General features: G+C 47.5%; 1 protein-coding gene across 3 annotated transcripts in view; it reads left to right on the forward strand.

Moving 5' to 3' along the window:
- Positions 1-23,316, forward strand: part of LOC134935967 (zinc finger protein 84-like) — a 94,521-nt gene extending 71,205 nt beyond the window's left edge. For all 3 annotated transcript variants that reach the window (XM_063930829.1, XM_063930828.1, XM_063930830.1), the window contains one exon: positions 21,174-23,316. In XM_063930829.1, coding sequence (XP_063786899.1) covers positions 21,352-22,644 — 1,293 coding nt within the window. In that variant the 5' untranslated portion in view covers positions 21,174-21,351 and the 3' untranslated portion in view covers positions 22,645-23,316. The remainder of the gene's footprint in view (positions 1-21,173) is intronic.
- Positions 23,317-23,802: the final 486 nt, after the last annotated feature.

Genomic DNA, 23,802 nt, shown 5'->3' on the forward strand with positions numbered 1-23,802 from the left:
TTCAAGGACAGCTGAAGTCAGAAAATCTGACTCATTGTTTTTATTGTATGCACCCAACAAGATGGGTGCTCCTGCGTCTAAACAGACGATTGCACGTTGGATCTGTAGCACAATCCAACTTGCACATTCTGTGGCAGGCCTGCCACAGCCTAAATCTGTAAAGGCCCACTCCACAAGGAAAGTGGGCTCATCTTGGGCGGCTGCCCGAGGGGTCTCGGCATTACAACTCTGCCGAGCAGCTACGTGGTCAGGGGAGAACACGTTTGTAAAATTTTACAAATTTGATACTCTGGCTAAGGAGGACCTGGAGTTCTCTCATTCGGTGCTGCAGAGTCATCCGCACTCTCCCGCCCGTTTGGGAGCTTTGGTATAATCCCCATGGTCCTGACGGAGTCCCAGCATCCACTAGGACGTTAGAGAAAATAAGAATTTACTTACCGATAATTCTATTTCTCATAGTCCGTAGTGGATGCTGGGCGCCCATCCCAAGTGCGGATTGTCTGCAATGTTTGTACATAGTTATTGTTACAAAAATCGGGTTATTACTATTGTTGTGAGCCATCTTTTCAGAGGCTACTTCGTGTTTGTTATCATACTGTTAACTGGGTTCAGATCACAAGTTGTACGGTGTGATTGGTGTGGCTGGTATGAGTCTTACCCGGGATTCAAGATCCTTCCTTATTGTGTACGCTCGTCCGGGCACAGTACCTAACTGAGGCTTGGAGGAGGGTCATAGGGGGAGGAGCCAGTACGCACCATGTGATCCTAAAAGCTTTATTTAGATGTGCCCTGTCTCCTGCGGAGCCCGCTATTCCCCATGGTCCTGACGGAGTCCCAGCATCCACTACGGACTATGAGAAATAGAATTATCGGTAAGTAAATTCTTATTTTTTCTTGCTATTTTTTTTTTTTTTTTAGGCGTTACAATATATGCTGGGTTCCTTCTCACAGCAATGTACCTTTTTTCATTGTCTATGCAGCGGGGATGCTCTTTTAGTTTTTGGAGCTGAATGCTAGGATATAGCTTTTTATAGAGGTATAGTTTGTCTCTATACCCCAGGGCTGTTTTAGGTTTTTTATTAGCTTTAGTTAGGATTGTTTTGGGGATCCAAGTGTATCTAGGTTCTAATGGATATACAGGGTGGGAGATGGTTGGGCTGTTTTGTGTCTGTTTTTGTTCTTGTTAGTATATTAATGCCTGTGTCACTGTGTCATTTTTTGTTTTTTTTTCTTGAACTGTCATGTGATTCCGTATTCCACTGTGTATATTCTGTGGTTTCTCTATGTCATATTTGTTTGCTGGAGGGGTGCCGTCGAGGCCCTTTTGATTTTTCCTTTTCTCCAATGCAGGTTCCTCTTTACTGTGTGCCTCTATTCTCTTCGATGCTTCGTCTCCTCTGTTCCTCTGTATTCTCACCTTGATTTTAATCTCCTTCAGTCCCTTCTTTCTTCTCTTCATGGCTACAGGGATTGATGGGCTCCGCATACTCGGCTGGAATGTGAGGGGCCTGAATGACCGCATTAAGCGTGCTCTCGTTTTGTCTCAACTACAGAAGTATAGAGCAGATATTATATGTCTTTCTGAAACCCATTTGTCTGGTACTAGGACCTTAGCTCTCAGGAGGCCTTGGGTTGGTCTGTCATATCATTCTACCTTTTCCACGAATTCTCGAGGGGTCTCGGTTTTGATAAGGAAATCGGTCAGCTGTCACTTGGTCCATAGTCAAATTGACCAATATGGTAGATATGTCTTTCTTAGGGCTTATGTTAACCGCACACTTCTTCATATACTTGCTGTCTATGTCCCCCCCCCTTACAGTAATGAGGTACTTCGTCATGCTATGGCATTTATTGCTACCTCTCCCTCAGCGCCGATCCTCTGCATAGGCGACTTTAATAATGTTTTGGATGGAGGTTTGGATAGGTGGTCTGAACGTCCACCTTCTTTACCCTCTATTTCCCCTTCCCCTACGCCTTTTGCACTGCTGGTTGCTGAACTTGAGCTTGTTGATGTTTGGAGGCTAAGACACCCTCAGCAGTTGCAATACTCTTGCCACTCAGCCAGTTTCCATACCTTTTCAAGGATAGATTTGGCCTTGGTTTCCCCTGATCTCACCCCTAGAATAGTCGATGTCCGATATTTACAGAGAGGGATCTCGGACCACTCGCCCTTGCTGGTGGTCCTAGATACGATACCTGCCTGTGGAGCCAAAGTGTGGAAGCTAAACCCCTTTTGGTTGACCTTGCTGACTGATCATGACGCCCTGGTTCATGAGTGGAGGGACTTCGAAACACATAATATGACTTGTTTAGACCCACTTATTAAGCACGATGCATTTAAGGCTTCAATGAGGGGCTCCTTTATACAGCGCATTGCTTCTGTTAAGAAATCTGGTAGAGAAGAGGAATCACGCCTGGAGCTTGCCTGTTCCCAAAGTGAATCTGATTATCTTCGTACCAAAACCCTTAGTGACCGTTGCAGGTGGGATATGGCGAGGAAGGCCTGGTCTGACCACTTATTGGATAAATCCAAACGTAAATTGCTTTTCTCGCAGCATGCCCTCTATTCACAGTCGGACACAGGTGGTAGTTATTTAGCTTTTCTGGCACGGGAGGAGAGAGCTGGAGGATCCATTCAAAAGATTTGTGACCCCCAGGGAGCAATAGTCTATACTACCCCTGAGAGAGCCCAAGTTTTCCAGTCCTTTTACTCCTCGCTATACACTTCTAGAAGCACTTATACCTCAGGTCAATTACAACAGTACCTCTCTGGTGTTGATTTGCCCCAATTATCACAACAAGCTATTGAATTTCTCGATAGTGGTATCTCTGTTGAGGAGGTTGAGGCGGCTATTGCCTCCTTCCCCAATAAGAAAGCCCCGGGTAGTGACGGCATACCTGTTGAGGTCTATAAACAGTATAGTGAATATTTCTCTATCGTCCTAGTGGATGCTGGGGTTCCTGAAAGGACCATGGGGAATAGCGGCTCCGCAGGAGACAGGGCACAAAAAGTAAAGCTTTTCCGATCAGGTGGTGTGCACTGGCTCCTCCCCCTATGACCCTCCTCCAGACTCCAGTTAGATTTTTGTGCCCGGCCGAGAAGGGTGCAATCTAGGTGGCTCTCCTAAAGAGCTGCTTAGAGAAAGTTTAGCTAGGTTTTTTATGTTACAGTGATTCCTGCTGGCAACAGGATCACTGCAGCGAGGGACTGAGGGGAGAAGGAGTCAACTCACCTGCGTGCAGGATGGATTGGCTTCTTGGCTACTGGACATCAAGCTCCAGAGGGACGATCACAGGTACAGCCTGGATGGTCACCGGAGCCGCGCCGCCGGCCCCCTTGCAGATGCTGAAGACAGAAGAGGTCCAGAATCGGCGGCTGAAGACTCCTGCAGTCTTCTAAAGGTAGCGCACAGCACTGCAGCTGTGCGCCATTTTCCTCTCAGCACACTTCACACGGCAGTCACTGAGGGTGCAGGGCGCTGGGAGGGGGGCGCCCTGGGAGGCAAAATGAGTACCTATAAAGGCTAAAAATACCTCACATATAGCCCTAGAGGCTATATGGAGATATTTAACCCCTGCCTGATTTCTCAAAATAGCGGGAGATGAGCCCGCCGGAAAAGGGGCGGGGCCTATCTCCTCAGCACACGGCGCCATTTCCTCTCACAGCTCCGCTGGTCAGGACGGCTCCCAGGTCTCTCCCCTGCACTGCACTACAGAAACAGGGTAAAACAGAGAGGGGGGGCAAATTTATGGCGATATTTTTATATAACAAAGCAGCTATAGGGGAGCACTTATTATAAGGCTATCCCTGATATATATATAGCGCTTTTGGTGTGTGCTGGCAAACTCTCCCTCTGTCTCCCCAAAGGGCTAGTGGGTCCTGTCTTCATTAGGAGCATTCCCTGTGTGTCTGCTGTGTGTCGGTACGTGTGTGTCGACATGTATGAGGACGATATTGGTGTGGAGGCGGAGCAATTGCCAAATATGGGGATGTCACCTCCTAGGGGGTCGACACCAGAATGGATGCCTTTATTTATGGAACTACGGGATAGTGTCAACACGCTAAAGCAGTCGTTTGACGACATGAGACGGCCGGACAATCAATTAGTGCCTGTCCAGGCGACTCAAACACCGTCAGGGGCTGTGAAACGCCCTTTGCCTCAGTCGGTCGACACAGACCCAGACACAGGCGATGACTCCAGTGGTGACGGTGACGAATCAACCGTATTTTCCAGTAGGGCCACACGTTATATGATTTTGGCAATGAAGGAGGCGTTACATTTAGCTGATACTACAGGTACCACTAAACAGGGTATTATGTGGGGTATGAAAAAACTACCTATAGTTTTTCCTGAATCAGAAGAACTAAATGACGTGTGTAATGAAGCGTGGGTTGCCCCTGATAAAAAGCTGATAATTTCAAAGAAATTATTGGCATTATACCCTTTCCCGCCAGAGGTTAGGGAGCGCTGGGAAACACCTCCTAGGGTGGACAAGGCGCTAACACGCTTATCTAAACAAGTGGCGTTACCCTCTCCTGAGACGGCCGCACTTAAAGATCCATCAGATAGGAGGATGGAAAATATCCAAAAAAGTATATACACACATGCAGGTGTTATACTACGACCAGCTGTAGCAACTGCCTGGATGGGCAGTGCGGGGGTAGTTTGGTCAGAATCCCTGATTGAAAATATTGATACCCTGGACAGGGACAATATTTTACTGTCGTTAGAACAAATAAAGGATGCATTTCTTTATATGCGTGATGCACAGAGGGATATATGCACACTGGCATCACGGGTAAGTGCTATGTCCATTTCGGCCAGAAGAGCTTTATGGACGCGACAGTGGACAGGCGATGCGGATTCAAAACGGCATATGGAAGTTTTGCCGTATAAGGGGGAGGAGTTATTTGGAGTCGGTCTATCAGATTTGGTGGCCACGGCTACAGCCGGGAAATCCACCTTTCTACCTCAAGTCACTCCCCAACAGAAAAAGGCACCGACTTTTCAACCGCAGCCCTTTCGTTCCTTTAAAAATAAGAGAGCAAAGGGCTATTCATATTTGCCACGAGGCAAAGGTCGAGGGAAGAGACAGCAACACGCAGCTCCTTCCCAGGATCAGAAGCCCTCCCCGGCTTCTACAAAAGCCTCAGCATGACGCTGGGGCTTCTCAAGCGGACTCGGGGACGGTGGGCGGTCGTCTCAAAAATTACAGCGCGCAGTGGGCTCACTCGCAAGTAGATCCCTGGATCCTGCAGATAATATCTCAGGGATACAGGTTGGAATTAGAGACAGATCCACCTCGCCGTTTCCTGAGGTCTGCTTTACCAACGTCCCCCTCCGAAAGGGAGACGGTGTTGGAAGCCATTCACAAGCTGTACTCTCAGCAGGTGATAGTCAAGGTACCTCTTCTGCAACAAGGGAAGGGGTATTATTCCACTCTTTTTGTGGTACCGAAGCCGGATGGCTCGGTAAGGCCTATTCTAAATCTGAAGTCCTTGAACCTGTACATAAAGAAGTTCAAGTTCAAAATGGAGTCACTCAGAGCAGTGATAGCGAACCTGGAAGAGGGGGACTTTATGGTATCCTTGGACATCAAGGATGCGTATCTCCACGTTCCAATTTACCCCTCACACCAGGGGTACCTCAGGTTCGTTGTACAAAACTGTCACTATCAGTTTCAGACGCTGCCGTTCGGATTGTCCACGGCACCTCGGATCTTTACAAAGGTAATGGCCGAGATGATGATTCTTCTTCGAAGAAAAGGCGTATTAATTATCCCATACTTGGACGATCTCCTAATAAGGGCGAGGTCCAGAGAACAGCTAGAGATGGGATTAGCACTGTCTCAAGAAGTGCTAAAACAGCACGGGTGGATTCTGAATATTCCAAAATCCCAGTTAATGCCGACAACTCGTCTGCTGTTCCTAGGGATGATTCTGGACACGGTTCAGAAAAAGGTTTTTCTCCCGGAGGAAAAAGCCAAGGAGTTATCCGAGCTTGTCAGGAACCTCCTAAAACCAGGAAAGGTGTCTGTACATCAATGCACAAGAGTCCTGGGAAAAATGGTGGCTTCTTACGAAGCGATTCCATTCGGCAGATTCCACGCAAGAATTTTCCAAAGGGATCTGTTGGACAAATGGTCAGGGTCGCATCTTCAGATGCACCTACGGATAACCCTGTCTCCAAGGACAAGGGTGTCTCTTCTGTGGTGGTTGCAGAGTGCTCATCTATTGGAGGGCCGCAGATTCGGCATACAGGATTGGATCCTGGTGACCACGGACGCCAGCCTGAGAGGCTGGGGAGCAGTCACACAAGGAAGAAACTTCCAGGGAGTATGGACGAGCCTGGAAACGTCTCTTCACATAAACATTCTGGAACTAAGAGCAATATACAATGCTCTAAACCAGGCAGAACCTCTGCTTCAGGGAAAACCGGTATTGATCCAGTCGGACAACATCACGGCAGTCGCCCATGTGAACAGACAGGGCGGCACAAGAAGCAGGAGGGCAATGGCAGAAGCTGCAAGGATTCTTCGCTGGGCAGAGAATCATGTGATAGCACTGTCAGCAGTGTTCATCCCGGGAGTGGACAACTGGGAAGCAGACTTCCTCAGCAGACACGATCTTCACCCGGGAGAGTGGGGACTTCATCCAGAAGTCTTCCACATGCTGGTAACCCGTTGGGAAAGACCAATGGTGGACATGATGGCGTCTCGCCTCAACAAAAAACTGGACAGGTATTGCGCCAGGTCAAGAGATCCGCAGGCAATAGCTGTGGACGCGCTGGTAACGCCTTGGGTGTACCAGTCGGTGTATGTGTTTCCTCCTCTGCCTCTCATACCAAAAGTATTGAGAATTATACGGCAAAGAGGCGTAAGAACGATACTAGTGGTTCCGGATTGGCCAAGGAGGACTTGGTACCCGGAACTTCAAGAGATGATCACGGAGGATCCGTGGCCTCTACCTCTAAGGAGGGACTTGCTTCAGCAGGGTCCCTGTCTGTTTCAAGACTTACCGCGGCTGCGTTTGACGGCATGGCGGTTGAACGCCGGATCCTAAAGGAAAGAGGCATGCCGGAAGAAGTCATTCCTACTTTGATTAAAGCAAGGAAGGAAGTAACCGTGCAACATTATCACCGAATTTGGCGAAAATATGTTGCGTGGTGCGAAGATCGGAGTGCTCCGACGGAGGAATTTCAACTGGGTCGATTCCTACATTTCCTGCAATCAGGATTGTCAATGGGTCTCAAATTGGGATCTATTAAGGTTCAAATTTCGGCCCTGTCGATTTTCTTTCAAAAAGAATTGGCTTCAGTCCCTGAAGTCCAGACCTTTGTTAAGGGAGTGCTGCATATACAGCCTCCTGTGGTGCCTCCAGTGGCACCGTGGGATCTAAATGTGGTTTTGGACTTCCTAAAATCTCATTGGTTTGAACCACTAAAAAAGGTGGATTTGAAATATCTCACATGGAAAGTGACCATGCTTCTAGCCCTGGCTTCTGCCAGGAGAGTGTCAGAATTGGCAGCTTTATCTTACAAAAGCCCATATCTGATTTTCCATTCGGACAGGGCAGAACTGCGGACTCGTCCGCATTTTCTCCCTAAGGTGGTGTCAGCATTTCATCTGAACCAGCCTATTGTAGTGCCTGCGGCTACAAGTGACTTGGAGGACTCCAAGTTACTGGACGTTGTCAGAGCATTAAAAATATATATTGCAAGGACAGCTGGAGTAAGAAAATCTGACTCGTTGTTTATATTGTATGCACCCAACAAGATGGGTGCTCCTGCGTCTAAGCAGACGATTGCTCGTTGGATCTGTAGCACAATCCAACTTGCACATTCTGTGGCAGGCTTGCCACAGCCTAAATCTGTAAAGGCCCACTCCACAAGGAAGGTGGGCTCATCTTGGGCGGCTGCCCGAGGGGTCTCGGCATTACAACTTTGCCGAGCAGCTACGTGGTCAGGGGAGAACACGTTTGTAAAATTTTACAAATTTGATACTCTGGCTAAGGAGGACCTGGAGTTCTCTCATTCGGTGCTGCAGAGTCATCCGCACTCTCCCGCCCGTTTGGGAGCTTTGGTATAATCCCCATGGTCCTTTCAGGAACCCCAGCATCCACTAGGACGATAGAGAAAATAAGATTTTACTTACCGATAAATCTATTTCTCGGAGTCCGTAGTGGATGCTGGGCGCCCATCCCAAGTGCGGATTATCTGCATAAGTTGTACATAGTTATTGTTAACTAATTCGGGTTATTGTTGAAGGAAGCCATCTTTCAGAGGCTCCGCTGTTATCATACTGTTAACTGGGTTTAGATCACAAGTTGTACGGTGTGATTGGTGTGGCTGGTATGAGTCTTACCCGGGATTCAAAATCCTCCCTTATTGTGTACGCTCGTCCGGGCACAGTACCTAACTGGAGTCTGGAGGAGGGTCATAGGGGGAGGAGCCAGTGCACACCACCTGATCGGAAAAGCTTTACTTTTTGTGCCCTGTCTCCTGCGGAGCCGCTATTCCCCATGGTCCTTTCAGGAACCCCAGCATCCACTACGGACTCCGAGAAATAGATTTATCGGTAAGTAAAATCTTATTTTTGGCCCTTACCTTCTAAATCTTTTTAACGCTCTCCTGGAGGGTGGCTGCTTGCCTCCTTCTATGTCGGAAGCTCTTATTGTAGTGATCCTTAAGCCGGGTAAAGACCCTACGGTCCCAGACTCCTACCGCCCAATATCATTGCTATCCACTGATGTAAAAATTTTGGCCAAGATTTTGGCAAATCGACTTAATACTGTTATAGCATCGATTATTCATGATAACCAGACGGGGTTTATGCCAGGCAAGTCTACCCTACAAAACTTGAGGCGGCTGTTTTGTCATCTGCAGAGGGGGGATCAATCGGGATCGGATGCCGTGGTGGTTTCCTTGGACGCCGCTAAGGCATTCGACTCCGTGGAATGGGATTACCTGTGGGAAGTCCTTAGAAAATTTGCTTTTGGCCCCAAATTTATACGATGGTTGCAGTTGCTCTACTCCTCTCCTATGGCTCGTCTATCTGTCAATGGTTTTGTTACGTCCCCCTTCGCTTTATATCGTGGAACTAGACAGGGCTGCCCGTTGTCCCCTGCCCTCTTTGCCCTAGCTATAGAACCACTGGCGAGCTTTGTCAGATTGACCCCTGCTGTTAGGGGCATTACTATTGATGGACATGAGGATGTTATCGCATTGTACGCTGATGATATGCTCCTGTTTCTCAATGATGCCGATGCTTCCCTGACCTCCCTGCTGAATATTGTTGACACATTTGGCTTCTATTCTGGCTTGTCTATCAATTGGAATAAATCTCATGTCCTCCCCTTATCTGGTATTATCCCTGACCTGTTACCTATTGTTTGCTCACTGCAGTGGACCCTCCGCTTTCAGTATCTTGGTGTCTGGATCACTCCTGATGTCACAACTTTTGTACATCATAACATAGACCAGGTCATGGAGGATTTGAAGCGTCGGGTCCATATATGGAAGAAGCCCCCCCTTACTGTTACGGGTCGCATTAACTTAATTAAAATGGTGATCCAACCAAAATTTCTTTACCTATTACAACATTCCCCTGTTTATATTCCTAAGAAGATATTCTCTGGCATCGATAGTGTACTCTCTTCATTTGTTTGGGGTAACAAGACATCTAGGGTTGCCCTGAGAGCTCTAGTTAAGGCTAAATCTGCTGGAGGATTGGGTTTTCCTAATCTGCGAGCTTATTATCTGGCTGCCCAACTTGTACATTTATCGAATTGGATTTTAAATAGGGATAGTCCCACGTTTATGAGATTCTTTGCCGAGTGTGTGGGGTCTCACTTCTCCCCTGTTCAGTTCCTTCTTTCAGCCTCTTCTACTGCTGGTCTTCCCCCTATACTCCGTCAGTCGCTACTTGTGTGGCGACTGGCTCACTCTTTTTATGACTGGAGCGCTACAGATCCCGATACACCCCTTTGGTTTAACACAGCATATAGGGAGCTATTGCATCTCACACAAGACAATATATGGATTGGCGCGGGCCTTATAACAATTTCACAGCTATATGATACTGGTGTTTTCAAATCTTTTGCGCAACTGCAAGAGGAGCTTGGTATATCCAATAAATCCTTTTATCGTTACCTACAGCTCCGTCATGCAGTGCAGGCACAATTTGGGGTTTCGTCTCCGACCATTTCTAATTCGCCAATTAAAGAAATGGTTGTGAACCTGGGAACGAGACATCAGGTTTCCACTTTATATGCTAGCCTTAATGATCACATTTGCCCCAATGTCTTTGACCCGCTTAAACTTAAATGGGAGCAGGACATAGGTCCACTTGAAGATGACCAGTGGCTCCAGGTGTTGTGCTCTCTTAAGTATACTACTCCATGTATCAGATATCAACAAGTCTTCTTCTTTATTCTCCATAGGTCGTATAGAACTCCAGTTTCTCTTTTTAAAGCGGGGCTGCGGCCTAATGATGCATGTCCGAGGTGTGGTGCCTCTGGAGCTAATTTCTGGCACTTATTATGGTTATGCCCAACTGTGTATGCTTTCTGGGAAGCAATTTGGTCAGACATATTAATTACAGAACCGTCGTTACCCCCTTTCTCTCCTACATTGTGTATGTTTGCCTTAGATTTAGAGGAAACCTATTGTCCGATACTTTATAAATATGTTCTTTGCTTGACTACCTTAGCGAAGGTGATTATAGCGCGTAACTGGTTTGCTGTCTCCCCTCCTAGCCTATACAACTGGCGGGCTCTGGTAAACGTGGTGTCTGGACACGAAAGGTTTACACATAGGTCTAGAGGGACCCTGCCACATTATCTCAATAAGTGGAACAGGTGGAACGCCTCCCGTCTAGCTACGGCTGTGACGGCTCCAGCTCAACTCTCTGACTGTTAATACTATATGAGAGATTAATGATCACAAAACCCTTATGTATTGATATGAACACGAAATTTTTTATTGATATGTTTACTACATTGTGACACGGATTGTATCTGTTTATTCTTTGTATGTTCTTTGTGTTTGTATGTTTTTTTTTTTTCTTCCCTTTTGTTTCGATGTTCTTATTGTTTCCCTTGCAAAAAAAAAAAGAAAATAAAAATTACTCAATTTAAAAAAAAAAAAAGATGATTTGCATATCACTGATGACTCATCTGTCCCTGACACGAGAGTACACATGTTAAGGGGAAGAATGCTGAGGTAATTTTCCCTCCTCTCAGGAGAAAAAGAGCGGGAATCTCCAGACAAGAGACGGCAGCTTCCCACAAGAGAATTCTCAGGCTGTATCCTTTTCCCACTAGGGCCAGGATGTGTTGAGAATCTTCCCCTTGGGTGTCCTGTTTGCACTAGCTATTCTCAGGGAACCTGCAGATAGTGTGCACATTCTATTATACTACCCAGACCGGCGATTGTGTCGGCATGGGTTTATAGCGCTGTGGCAGCGTGGACAGGTACCTTATCAGCAGAGATTGAGACCCTAGTATGCATATAAATATATTAAGATGCTGTCTTAAGTGATAGATATATAATTATAAAGCATGCCCAAAGGGACATGAGTATACTGGGTCCTAGAGTCAAAGCTATGTCGATTTTCTGCTTGAAGTGTCCTGTAGAATATACATTGGACAGATGATGCCGACTTAAGAGGCATATGGAAGGCTGAGGATTGTGTGGATAAAGGTTCTCGGGCCTGGTCTCCACAGCTATAGTGGGTAATTCTGCTAGTTTGCCCTATATTCCTGCACAGCCTAGGAAAGCACGCAATTATTAAATGCAGCTTTCGAATAAAGAAGCAAGAAAGTCTGAGGTGCATCCTTTCTTGTCAGAGCCGGGGGCAGAGAAAAAGAAGCTGTACAACACAGCTAGTCCCCAGGAACAGAAGTCCTCCCCGGCCTCTACAAAAATCCACTGCATGTCGCTGGGGCTCCACAGGCGGAGCTAGGCTCGGTGGGGACACGCCTTCGTAAGTTCAGCCACAAGTGGGTTCACTCCCTGTTAGATCCCTGGGCAATAGAAATTGTGTCGCAGGAATACAGGCTGGACTGTGAGAAGATGCCTCCTCACCGATGGCCTGGCGGGCATCCCCCCAAGAGAGGGAGCCGGTGTTAACTGCAATTCACAAATTGTATCTTCAACAGGTGGTGGTCAAGGGTCCCCTCCTTAAACAAGAGGGTGTTATTATTCGACCATGTTGTAATCCCGAAACCAGACGATTTGGTTAGACCCATATTGAATTAAAATCCCTGAACATATATCTGAAAAGGTTCAAGTTCAAGATGGAATCGCTAAGAGCGGTCATTGCAGCCTGAAAAGGGGGAGACTTTATCATGAATCGGGACATAAGGGATGCATACCTTCAGGTCCCCATTTATCCACCTCATCAGGCGTACCTCAGAATTGCGGTACGGGATTGTCATTACCAATTTCACCAAGGTATTGGCGGATATGATGGTGCTCCTGCGGAAGCAAGGTGTCACTATTATCACATACTTGGATGATCTCATAAAAGCGTGATCAAGAGAGCAGTTGCTGGACAGCGTATCACTTTCTCTGGAAGTGAAACGGCAACACGACTGGATTCTATATATTCCGAAGTCGCAGTTGGTTCCTACAGCTCATCTGCCTCGCCTAGGCATGATCCTAGACACAGACCAGAAAAGGGTTTAGCTCCCGACAGAGAGAGCTCAGGAGCTCATGACACTGGTCAGGAATCTATTGAAAACCAAAACAGGTGTCAGTGCATTACTGCACTCGAGTCCTGGGAAGGATGGTGGCATCATACGAGGCCATCCCCTTCGGCAGGTTCCATGCGAGGACTTTCCAATGGGACTTACTAGACAAGTGGTCAGGATCACATCTGCAGATGCATCGGTTAATCACCCTATCCCCCAGGGCCAGGGTGTCTCTCCTGTGGTGGCTGCAGAGTGCTCACCTTCTCGAGGGCCGCAGATTCGGCATTCAGGACTGGGTCCTAGTGACCACGGATGCAAGTCTCCGAGGGTGGGGGGTAGTTACACAGGGAAGAAATTTCCAAGGTTTGTGGTCAAGTCAACAGACTTGTCTTCACATCAATATCCTGGAACTATTGGGCTATATACAACGCCGTAAGTCAAGCGGAGATCCTACTTCGCGACCAACCGGTTCTGATCCAGTCAGACCGGAGGGGCTCATGTAAACCGCCAAGGCGGCACAAGGAGCAGGGTGGCGAGGGTAGAAGCCACCAGAATTCTTCGCTGGGCGGAGAATCAAGTAAGCGCACTGTCAGCAGTGTTCATTCCGGGAGCGACCTCCACCCGGGAGAGTGGGGACTTCATCAGGAAGTCTTCACGCAGTTTGCAAATTGATGGGAACTGCCTCAGGTGGACTTGATGGCGTCTCACCTCAATAAGAAGCTAAAAAAGGTATTACGCCAAGTCAAGGGACCCTCAGGCGATAGCTGTGGTCGCACTAGTAACACCGTGGGCGTTCCAGTCGGTCTAGGTATTCCCTCCTCTTCCTCTCATACCCAAGGGCTGAGAATTGTAATAAAAGGAGGAGGGAGAACAATATTCTTTGCTCCGGATTGGCCAAGAAGAACTTGGTACCCAGAACTACAAGAAAAGGCCCCAACAGAGGAATTCCAGCGGGGTCGATTTCTGCACTTCCTACAGTCAGGAGTGACTATGGGCCTAAAATTGGGATCCATAAAAGTCCAGATTTCGGCTCTATTTTCTTTCAAAAAGAACTGGCTTCACTGCCTGAAGTTCAGACGTTTGTTAAGGGAGTGCTGCATATTCAGCCCCCTTTTGTGGCACCTTGGGATCTCAACGTGGTGTTGTATTTCCTAAAATCACATTGGTTTGAGCCACTTAAGACCGTGGAGTTAAAATATCTCACGTGGAAGGTGGTCATGCTGTTGGCCTTGGCTTCGGCAAGGCGGGTGTCAGAATTGGCGGCTTTGTCGTGTAAAAGCCCATGTATGATTTTCCATATGGACAGGGCAGAATTGAGGACTCGTCCCCAAATTCTTCCTAAGGTGGTATCAGCGTTTCATGTGAACCAACCTATTGTGGTGCCTGCGGCTACTCGGGACTTGGAGGAGTCCAAGTTGCTGGACGTAGTCCGGGCCCTGAAAATCTGTTTCCAGGACGGCTGCAGTCAGAAAAACTGACTCGCTATTTATCCTGCATGCACCCAACAAGCTGGGTGCTCCTGCTTCAAAGCAGATTATTGCTCGCTGGATCTGTAGCACGATTCAGTTTGCACATTCTGCGGCTGGACTGCCGCATCCTAAATCAGTAAAAGCCCATTCCACGAGGAAGGGGGCTCTTCTTGGGCGGCTGCCCGAGGTGTCTCGGCTTTACAACTTTGCCGAGCTGTCACTTGGTCGGGTTCAAACACTTTTGCAAAATTCTACAAGTTTGATACCCTGGCTGAGGAGGACCTTGAGTTTGCTCATTCGGGGCTGCAGAGTCATCCGCACTCTCCCGCCCGTTTGGGAGCTTTGGTATAATCCCCATGGTCCTTACGGAGTACCCAGCATCCACTAGGACGTCAGAGAAAATAAGAATTTACTCACCGGTAATTCTATTTCTCGTAGTCCGTAGTGGATGCTGGGCGCCCGTCCAAAGTGCGGACTCTGCAATACATGTATATAGTTATTGCTTAACTAAAGGGTTATTGTTATGAGCCATCTGTTGAATGAGGCTCAGTTGTTGTTCATACTGTTAACTGGGTATAGTTATCACAAGTTGTACGGTGTGATTGGTGTGGCTGGTATGAGTCTTACCCTGGATTCCAAATCCTTTCCTTGTAATGTCAGCTCTTCCGGGCACAGTTTCCCTAACTGAGGTCTGGAGGAGGGGCATAGAGGGAGGAGCCAGTGCACACCAGATATAGTACCTAATCTTTCTTTTAAGAGTGCCCAGTCTCCTGCGGAGCCCGTCTATACCCCATGGTCCTTACGGAGTACCCAGCATCCACTACGGACTACGATAAATAGAATTACCGGTGAGTAAATTCTTATTTTCTCTTGCGTCCTAGAGGATGCTGGGATCCATATTAGTACCATGGGGTATAGACTGGTCCATTTGGAGCCATTGGCACTTTAAAAGATTAATAGTGTGGGCTGGAGGAGCCGGTCACAGCTAGGGGAGCTCTACAGAGCTTGCCTGGTAAAAGTTTATTTTAGAGTTTATTTTACAGGGAGGCTGCAGGCAACAGCCTCCCTGCATCGAGGGACTGAGGAAGGGGAGTAGTGTCCGCCCTGCGGGGTCTGAGCCGCTGACTGGACACTGAGCTCCAAAGGGGACAGATCGCTCACCCCAGCAGCATGCCACCACCCCCTAGCAGAGCAGAAGTTTGTGGCGAGTTCGTCACCGACCCCCCCTGACAAGCGCGGGGCCGGTCTGAAGATGGCGGCTGCAGGGTAGGAGCGCAGTACTGACTGCGCTCTGGGGGCTCAGCGGTACTTGGTGCAGCGCTGTGAGGGGTTCCCTGAGCCGGCGCCTTAACCCTACACTGACCAGCTAGCCTGTCTTGGTCCTCTTATCTCAGCCAGCACAAATTCCTCAGGCCAGTATAATCTCCAGAAGAGCGTGAAGACTGCACCATTAAGTGGGCGGAGCTTCTCAGAGCGGACCCAGTAGCGGTCAGTGCCATTTTCCTGCCTGCAAACACGCTGCCAGTGGAAGAACAGTCCCTCCAGAGCAACTCCAGCTATCTGTTTCGGTACCAGGGGAGTTGTAGAAGGGAGGGGGAGACTGTATATAGACTGTGTCACCTGACATAGTCAGCGCGGGTTAAGGGTTTTCCCTATATCTATAGAGCACTGTGTGTGAGTTGGCTCCAATCTCTGTCTCTCTGCCATTTTTGTTGGGGAAACTCTGCCCTGTACCCTCTGTGTATGTGGGGTGTACAAGCAAACATGTCTAGAGACTGTCTCGTATGCTGCAGAGGATATATCTCAGGAAGATCCCATCCCATGTAATCACGATTGCACTGTTGTAGCGCAGATCCCGGCTAGGGAACTGGAGTGGTTAGCCTCTCTTAGGGGGACTATTTCTCAGATTTCTGAAAGGGTTGCTAGGACTGAAACTGCAGCTCGTGTATTACAGTCCATAATGGCTGTATAGCCCGGTCCTGTTCCCTCGGGGTCCCGTGCGGTACATTCTCATAAACGTGATCTTTCCCACATTACGCAGGATGACCCGGATACCGATTCTGACACAGCAGACGGTGATGAGGATGTGTCGAGCGGGGCAGCATCACTTGCCAAGGGGGTGCAGTTGATGATAGAGGCCATGCGGGATGTGTTGAATATTGCTGACGCAACCCCTGAGCAACTTCAGGAGGCTTTCTTCATGGATAGTAAGAAAGCCACGCTCACTTTCCCTGCATCTAAGGAATTAAATGCTATGTTTGAAAGATCCTGGGAAAACCCAGAGAAAAATTTCAGATCCCTAAAAGGGTTCTGGTTGCTTTTCCCTTCCCAGAGGAAGATGGGAAAAAATGTGAGACCCCGCTTATAGCTGACGCGTCTGTCTCCAGGCTGTAAAAGCAGGTGGTGGTCTTACCTGTCCCGGGATCCAGCGCGTTGAAAGACCCGGCAGATCGCAAGGTTGATGCTACGCTCAAATCCATTTACACGGCTACGGAGGAAATTCTGCGGCCCACTATTGCCTGTGCATGGATTTCAAAAGCAATAGCTAAATGATCCATCACTCTGTTGGAGGACTTGATGACGATGGATAAAGGTGACGTTGATTTGTTTTTACGTAACATACAGGATTCTGCAGGGTTCCTGGTAGAAGCCATGAAGGATCTGGGCTCCATGGCTGCGGGGATCTCCGCCATGTCCATCTCGGCTCGCAGGGGTCTCTGGCTGCGCCAATGGTCTGCGGATGCGGAATCCAGAAAGTGTGTGGAGAACCTACCCTATACCGGTCAGGCTCTTTTTGGGGAGGCGCAGGATGGGTGGATAGCCATGGCTACCGTGGGTAAGTCTTCCTTTCTTCCCTCAGCTGCACCAGCTACGAAGAAACCTTTTACTCCCAACACGTCAGTCTTTTCGGCCCGCTAGGACTAGAAAGAACAAACCCTCTCACACCTTCTTGAGAGGTGGTCGAGCCAAATCCAAGAAACCTGCACCTGCAGGTTCCCAGGACCAGAAGCCTGTTTCTGGTGCCTCAAAATCCGCAGCATGATGGTGGACCGCCCAGCCTGGAGGTCGGTCAGGTGGGAGCGAGACTCCGACATTTCAGTCACGTCTGGATGTCATCCAGCCTAGATCCCTGGGTACTGGATATTGTGTCCCGGGGGTACAGGCTGGAGTTTCAAACTCTTCCACCTCACCGATTCTTAAAGTCAGGCTTGCTGGCAGATAGGGAAATACTTCTGGACGCCATAAAAAAAATTGGTAATGTCAGAAGTCATTGTTCGAGTTCCACCTCATCAGCTGAACACGGGTTACTATTCAAACTTTTTTGTGGTACTGAAACCGGATGGTTTGGTCAGGCCATTCTTGAACTTGAAGTCGCTGAACCCTTTTCTAAAGGAGTTCAAGTTCAAAATGGAGTCTCTGGCGGAGGGGGGGTTCCTGGTGTCCCTGGACATCAAGGATGCGTACCTCCACATCCCCTTTTGGTCGCTGCATCAGGCTTATCTCAGGTTTGCACTGTTAGACGATCAAGATCAGTTTCAAGCACTGCCATTCGGTCTCTCCACAGCACTGAGGGTCTTCACCAAGTTGATGGCAGAGATGATGGTTCTCCGCAAGCAGGGGGTGAACATAATTCCATATCTGGACGATCTGCTTATCAAGGCGTCGTCCAGGGAGAAGTTGTTACGGTCCATTGCTCTCTCAACGCATCTGCTCAGGGAGCACGGTTGGATCCTGAACCTTCCCAAGTCTCATCTGGAGCAGACAAGGAGGCTGTCTTTCCTGGGGATGATCCCCGACACTGAGGTACAGAGGGTGTTTCTCCCGGTGGAGAAAGCGTTGGTGATACAGTCAATGGTCCGGGATGTCTTGAAGCCTACCCGGGTATTGGTTCATCAGTGCATCCGCCTTCTGGGGAAGATGGTTGCCTCCTACTAGGCTCTGCAGTACGGAAGGTTTCATGCTCGGTCCTTTCAACGGGATCTCGCCTACACATGCACCAGAAGATGCATCTGTCACCGAAAGCAAGGATTTCACTCCACTGGTGGCTGTAACTGCCTCACCTTCTGGAGGGCCGAAGGTTCGGGTTTCAGGACTGGGTCCTTCTAACCACGGATGCAAGTCTCAGAGGTTGGGGAGCAGTCACTCGGGTAAACCTTCTAAAGAAGGTGGTCAAGTCAGGAATCCCTTCTTCCAATAAACATCCTGGAGATAAGAGCCGTGTACAACGGCCTTCTTCAAGCAGCACACCTTCTACAGGATCGGACTGTTCAGGTGCAGTCGGACAACGTGACCACAGTGGCCTACATAAACCGACAAGGCGGAACGAAGAGCAGGGCTACAATGTCAGAGGTGACAAGAATCCTTCTCTGTGGGCAGAAAGACACGTGGTGGCTATGTCGGCAATCTTCATTCCGGGAGTGGACAACTGGGAAGCAAACTTCCTCAGCAGACTCGATCTCCATCCAGGAGAATGGGGCCTCCACCTGGAGGTGTTCGAGGTGGTAACCAGTTGGTGGGGGGTTCCTCACATAGACATGATGGCCTCCCGCCTCAACAAGAAGCTGCGGAGGTACTGTTCCAGGTTGAGAGACCCACAAGCAGTGGCCGCACTGGTAACACCTTAGGTGTTCCCGTCAGTGTATGTGTTCCCTCCACTTCCCCTCAATCTAAGAGTTATACAGCTTGTAAGAAGAACAAAGGTTCTGTCAATCCTCATTGCTCCGGACTGGCCAAGGAGGGCTTGGTACGCAGATCTACTGAGGGAAGATCCAAGGCCTCTGCCTCTTCCGGAGGATCTTCTAGTACAGGGGCCGTTCGCTTATCAGGACTTACCTCGGCTACGTTTGACAGCATGGCGGTTGAGCGTCAGATCTTAGCTCGGAAGGGTATTCCGAGCGCAGTTATTCCTACCCTGATACAGGCTAAAAAGGGGGTAACGTCTAAACATTACCATCGTATTTGTAAAAGATGTGTCTTGGTGTGAATCAAAGAAGTTTCTTGTGGTGGAGTTTCAATTTGGACGTTTTCTCCTCTTCCTGCAAGCAGGTGTGGATATGGGCCTGACATTAGGGGTCCCTAAAGGTCCAGATTTCATCTTTATCCATTTTCTTCCAGAAACAATTGGCTGCCCTCCCTGAGGTTCAGACCTTTTTGAAAGGGGTTCTGCACATCCAGCCTCCCTTTGTGGTGCCAACGGCATCCTGGGATTTGGACGTGGTGTTGCATTTTTTCTTGCAATCGGATTGGTTTGAGCCTCTACAGGAGGTTGAGGTCAAATTTTTCATGTGGAAGGCTGTCACTCTGTTGGCCTTAGCTTCTGCGCGACGTGTGTCGGAATTGGGGGTTTTGTCCTGTAAAAGTCCCTATTTGGTCTTCCATGAAGATAGGGCGGAACTCCGGACACGTCAACAGTTCCTTCCTAAGGTTGTCGGATTTTCATATCAACCAGCCTATTGTGATGCCAGTGGCTACTGACTCAGTTGCTTCAAAGGCCTTGGATGTTGTGAGGGCTTTGAAGATCTATGTGAAGAGGACTGCTCGTCACAGAAAATCTGACTTTGTCCTGTATGATCTCTAAGAAAATTGGGTGTCCTGCCTCTAAGCAGACGATTTCTCGCTGGATCAGGTTCACCATTCAACATGCATATTCTACGGCAGGATTGCAGTGTCCAAAATCTGTTAAGGCCCACTCTACTCGTAAGGTGGGTTCTTCCTGGGCAGCTGCCGGGGTGTCTCGGCTTTACAACTTTGCTGAGCGGCTACTTGGTCGAACACGTTTGCTAAGTTTTGCAAGTTCGATGCTTTGGCCTGTTGGTCAAGCAGTTCTGCAGGAGCCTCCGTGCTCTCCCACCCGTTCTGGGTGCTTTGGTACATCCCCATGGTACTAATATGGACCCCAGCATCCTCTAGGACGTAAGAGAAAATAGGATTTTATATACCTACCGGTAAATCCTTTCCTCGTAGTCCGTAGAGGATGCTGGGCGCCCCCCCCCCCCCCCAACGCTTCTTTATTCTTGCAGTGGTTATTTAGTTCAGTACTGCCTGGTTCCTCGATAAGTTTTGCTTATTTTCATGTTTCAGCTGTTGCTGTGTTTGCCCGGATTTGCCTGTTGTGTGAGCTGGTATGAATCTCGCCACTATCTGTGTATTTCCTTCTCTCGAAGTATGTCGTCTCCTCAGGCACAGTTTCTAGACTGAGTCTGGTAGGAGGGGCATAGAGGGAGGATCCAGCCCACACTGTTAAACTCTTAAAGTGCCAATGGCTCCTGGTGGACCCGTCTATACCCCATGGTACTAATATGGATACCAGCATCCTCTACGGACTATGAGAAAAGGATTTACCGGTAGGTATATAAAATCCTATTTTAACTTTAATATTTCTTTCTAAATTTCTCAAAGAAACTTTTGGTCTAGGGGTGCCGTGAAAAATAGATCTGATACTCTAGGGCGCCATGATTCCAAAAAGTTTGAGAAACACTTGCCCTGGCACCAAACCCTCCCCCATCTCATACATAGCAATGTGTAACACTGACCCCGGATTCCTCTGCACACATCACACTGAGCGGAGCGACTGTGAGATGATCACATTGTCCCCATTCCCATGGTTTGTGTAGAGGGAATGGCGACTTACTGGTGACAGTACGTGTGACCTTATCCGTAGCATGTGTAATCCATCCTATGGTCAGTGCAGGGGGATGAGTAATGTGTGATCTGCACATTCTGTGGTCAGAGGATAAGGGTTATACAATCATCATAGAAACATTAATAGACGTGTACTTTATACGTATTGGTACCTGCTGCAGGAGGGTAGAGGTCTCTGTGATGAACATCTCACTGCAGATAGTCCCAGCAATTTTGCAACATACACAAATATATCACAATAGTGAGTGTGATATTTGTTACTATATTTAATAAATATACCTCATCTTAATTATACAATAAAACGCTTCTGCTATAAAAGTAGAATTGGATGGAAACTTTTCTGCTCTGACTTATTAACTTTCTTACAGGACTCATAAGGAGCAGGATTCCCACTAAGAATATTAGAAGACGTTGGGGAAAGGGAAATTGTTCTCTGGTCAAGCCAACTAAAGACGTAATTTCTCCTTACACCTCTGGAGGAGTCTCAGATTCTTCTCAATTTCTGGTTAGAAGAAAAATTCAACAAATTTGTTTCTCATATTCTACATGATGATGAGTCTCACAGGAGAGAGACCCCATCTGTGCTCTGAGTGTGGCAAAGGCTTTACATTTAAATCACGTCTTCTCATGCATCAGAGGAGTCACACAGGAGAGAAACGATTTACATGTTCTGAGTGTAGCAAGTCTTTTTCCCAAAAATCACAGCTTGTCATACATCAGAGGAGTCACACAGGAGAGAAATCATTTACATGTTCTGAGTGTACCATGTGTTTATCCTCCAAGCAACACCTTGTTATACATAAGAGGACACACACAGGAGAGAAACCATATAAATGTACTGAATGTGGCAAATGTTTCATCTCCAAATCTAAACTTGTTACACATCAGAGGATACACACCGGAGAGAAACCATATAAATGCTCTGAATGCAGTAAGCGTTTTTACCAAAGGGCACAGCTTGTTTATCATCTGAAGATTCACACAGGGGAAATAACATTTAAATGTTCAGAATGTAGCAAATGTTTTTCCCGGAAACTACAGCTGCTTGTACATCAGAGGAGTCACACAGGAGAGAAACCATATAAATGCTCTGAATGCAGCAAGTGTTTCATCTCCAAGCAACAACTTGTTATACATCAGAGGCGTCACACAGGAGAGAGACCATTTAAATGCTCTGAATGCAGCAAGTGTTTCATCTCCAAGCAACATCTTGTTATACATCAGAGGAGTCACACAGGAGAGAAACCATTTAAATGCTCTGAATGCAGCAAGTGTTTTTCCCGTAAGTCACTTCTTCTCAATCATCAGAGGATTCACACAGGAGAGAAACTTTATAAATGTTCTAAATGTGAAAAGTGTTATTGCCACCAGACGCAGCTTATTTATCATCAGAAGATTCACACAGGAGAAAAACCATTTACATGTTCTGAATGCAGCAAGAGTTTTTACCTTAAGTCACAGCTTGTTATACATCAGAGGAGTCACACAGGAGAGAAACCCTTTAAATGTTCAGAATGCAGCAAATGTTTTTCCCATCAGACCTCTTTTCTCCGTCATCAGTTGAATCACATAGCAGAGAAACCATTTAAATGCTTTGAATGCAGCAAGTGTTTTTCTCGTAAGTCAGGTCTTGTCAGTCATCAGAGGAGTCACACAGGAGAGAAACCATTTAAATGCTCCGAATGCAGCAAGTGTTTTTCTCGTAAGCCAACTCTTGTTAGTCATCAGAGGAGTCACACAGGAGAGAAACCATTTAAATGCTCCGAATGCAGCAAATGTTTTTCCTATAGGTCAGGTATTTTCAAACATCGGAGGAGTCACACAGGAAATAAACTATAAACATACTGTGAATGCAGGTAGAGTGTAGAACAACAGTACTTATTTGTGCTGCCATTACTGAGCTCTGTAATATACAGCTGTGCAGCTCATGGTAAAGGAACGAGCTTTCTATCCAGTAATAAGTTCCATCAACTCCTCTCAGTACTGGTATTCCGTTTCAGACTGGCAGAGCTATGACTGCTATATGTTCTGCAGGAACCCTGCACGCTGCCCTCTATAAACCTACAGGTTTCCTCTGTTCTCCTAATTATTCTTTCCCTCATGCCTCTCTATTGCTGCCTTACCTCCCTCTATTTGGAGTGCAATGTATTACTTGTATCACTAAGGGCTATATTATTTTGCAGTCAGATCCTCTCCGACGGAGAGGATCCGACTGCAGCCTATTCAGAAGCGGGCAGTTTCCCCATCCCTTTCGACCATTCACTTCCGCCTACTCTTATGGGTGACAATGAATGGCTGAAAATGGCCCGGCGCTGTCGAAAATCACATGGATAAGCAGAGATTCCGCTCATCCACGTGTTTTTTTTGACTTGTCAGTTTCCGACAGGGCGGAAAACTGGCACATCAATTAAATGTTGAAGTGTCAGAAAGTTCACATCATCGGTGGAAAGTGACGACTTTCCACCCTGTCGGAACTTCTGAAACTAATTGAATACTGCCCATAGTAACCAATCATAATATTTGTATACAGCTAATAGCTGATACCTGGTTACTATGAGTTACAGTACATCCTTTCTGTAGCGGGGTACATAGAAACAGAATTTGACGGCAGATAAGAACCACTTGGCCCATTTAGTCTGGCACTTTTTTATCCTTGAGGTAATCTCAACCCTTTTTGAACCCTAATTCTTTGTAAGGATATTCATATGCCTATCCCAGGCATGTTTAAATTGCTCTACAGTCTTAGCCTCTACCACCTCTGATGGGAGGCTATTCCACTTGTCCACTATCCATTCTATGAAGATAGTTTTCATAAAATTTCCCCTGAACCTGCCTCCCTACAGTTTGTGTATGTCCTCGAGTTCTAATACTCTTCCATTGAAGAATGTTTCCCTCCTGAACTTTGTTAAAACCCTTGGTATATTTGAATGTTTCTATCATGTCCCCACTTTTCCTTCTCTATCCTCCAAACTATACATGTTAAGATCTTTTAGCCTT

This window comes from Pseudophryne corroboree, chromosome 6 (assembly GCF_028390025.1).
Source record: "Pseudophryne corroboree isolate aPseCor3 chromosome 6, aPseCor3.hap2, whole genome shotgun sequence".
In the NCBI taxonomy this organism is placed as follows: domain Eukaryota; kingdom Metazoa; phylum Chordata; class Amphibia; order Anura; family Myobatrachidae; genus Pseudophryne; species Pseudophryne corroboree.